Source organism: Habropoda laboriosa, unplaced genomic scaffold, assembly GCF_001263275.1.
Source record: "Habropoda laboriosa isolate 0110345459 unplaced genomic scaffold, ASM126327v1 scaffold38, whole genome shotgun sequence".
Taxonomy (NCBI): Eukaryota; Metazoa; Arthropoda; class Insecta; order Hymenoptera; family Apidae; genus Habropoda; species Habropoda laboriosa.
In genome coordinates, this window is record NW_017100163.1 from 924317 (window position 1) to 926212 (window position 1896).

At 34.5% G+C, this 1896-nt stretch overlaps 1 protein-coding gene across 1 annotated transcript in view; it reads left to right on the top strand.

Annotated features, from left to right (window-relative positions):
• Positions 1-1896, top strand: part of LOC108578525 — a 33942-nt gene that overhangs the window by 25869 nt on the left and 6177 nt on the right. Inside the window, 2 exon segments of the mRNA XM_017941879.1 lie at positions 1109-1133; positions 1135-1241. Coding sequence (XP_017797368.1) covers positions 1109-1133; positions 1135-1241 — 132 coding nt within the window.

The following is a 1896-nucleotide window of genomic DNA, read 5'->3' on the forward strand; positions in this document are numbered from 1 at the left end:
GTTGAAAAAATAATTTTCCATTTCGAAGCAAAATTTACTATACCATAAATATGTTTCGGTGAATTATAGAAATTCACAATTGAATGTAAAATGTAATCGGATGACTTTGGAGACGAAAATTTTAAAAATTTTCTCCCAGATATCACTTTTTACTTTATTTCTTTCGATATGCTATACATTCATCGTTTTAATATAAAATTGGGAACGAAAAAGACATTCAGCCCACTTCTTTACTCGAAAAATGAAAATTTCAATTCTCCTTTCTTTACTGTGAATCTTCTTTAAGAAATGATAATAATAATCTATTATAATTTAAGTGTAACGAAGGAAGGACAATCACAAATGACATCAGAGAAGCAACACAAGTTTAAACTATACAAGGTGGGCCACGTAAAACAGATCAAATAATTCTCTTTTCTAGCTATCGTGGTATGAGAAAATTTTTATACGCAATTTAAATAGTTTCAAAGGGTGAATAAAATGGAAGAAAAATTTGTTTGATGAAAGAAATGACAAAAAATGAAAGGCACATTTGATAAAAATTTTTAAAGTCCAACATCATTTTAAGGTCGTATTATCATGCATGCTTAAATGCTTATCAATGTTTGCTACAAGATACAAAAAACAAAAAAAAAAAAACACAAAATTTGTTCTTCCATCTTATTCGCCCTTTGAAACCATTTAAATTGCGTGCAAAAATTTTCTCATACTACCGTAACTAGAGAAGATAATACGGTGGGCTGTTTCACATGGTCCAATTTGTATTATAAAAATAAATCCTTCCTCGTGTCGTATAATTCAATTCTGCTAGAAGCAACTCACAAATCTGCTGCAAAGTACAAAAATACTCATTGTCGTCTGAATTACAAAAGCGTCGAATCTAATAACAAGAGGAAGAGATCCAAGTGATACTCTACACCTAATAATAAATAAAAGAAGGCTATTCTCGTGTGTCGCGTTACCGACGGATTAAGTCAGCTGAATAGCTTTGATCTTGTAATTATTTCGAGCTATCGCGAGCATGTTCGCCGGACAAGGAGCGACAGGAATGCAACCACTATTGCCACGAACGAATTTTTGTTTCATTGCCATAAATATCACAATACAGCGAAACCGTTCGACCCTGAGAAAGCTTAAAAAAAACTTGGCAGACATCGACAAAATGTATCCGAGCAAAATGCCTTTGCTCTCGCGGCATATAAGCCCTCCGCTCAGTACGAAACGATTGTTCGATATCCACGGTGAGTACTGCACTGTTCCTGCATCTTTCGCTTCCTGTCTTTGTTTTGGTGGACAAGTTTGTCTTCTTGAACATTCAGTTTTAACTTAGAACGTTTGATAGAGACAATAGCGCAGAAGATTTGATCAATTGAATTGGATAACGGTGTTAGATGGTTTTCTTTTTGAAGAAAGAGCGAAGAAGATTGTGAAGAGGATTGGGAAGTTGTCATATCAAGTGACCGTCTTGAGGTCCTCCCATAAGTTCGTGTTGAATTTTATAATTTACATCAATATTTTCAACAAACCTTTAAATTTGATAAACAAAAATGTAAGCGCCTTCTCGTTCCACATTTTTTTTTAGTGAAACCATTATGTCGTTGCTATAGAATTTCCTTGGATTTTTATTAAAGTATTCTTCGCTTTCGGCACGAATTTATGGAATGACCTAATACAGTAAATTCTCCGCAAGTGTCAGTCCGCAAGGAAACTAAACCTGACACTTGTAGAGTCAGGGACTACGTTTTCGAGCCTCGCGCCCGCCTTTGTAGTTTGCCGAACGTAGACAAGGACAGCGAATAAAAGATAAGCATGAAACGTGAGTCGAGGCAACCAAGCGATTTAAATACCAACTTTTTTAATTTTACATTCTTTTATCCCGAAATTTTTCTTAACATA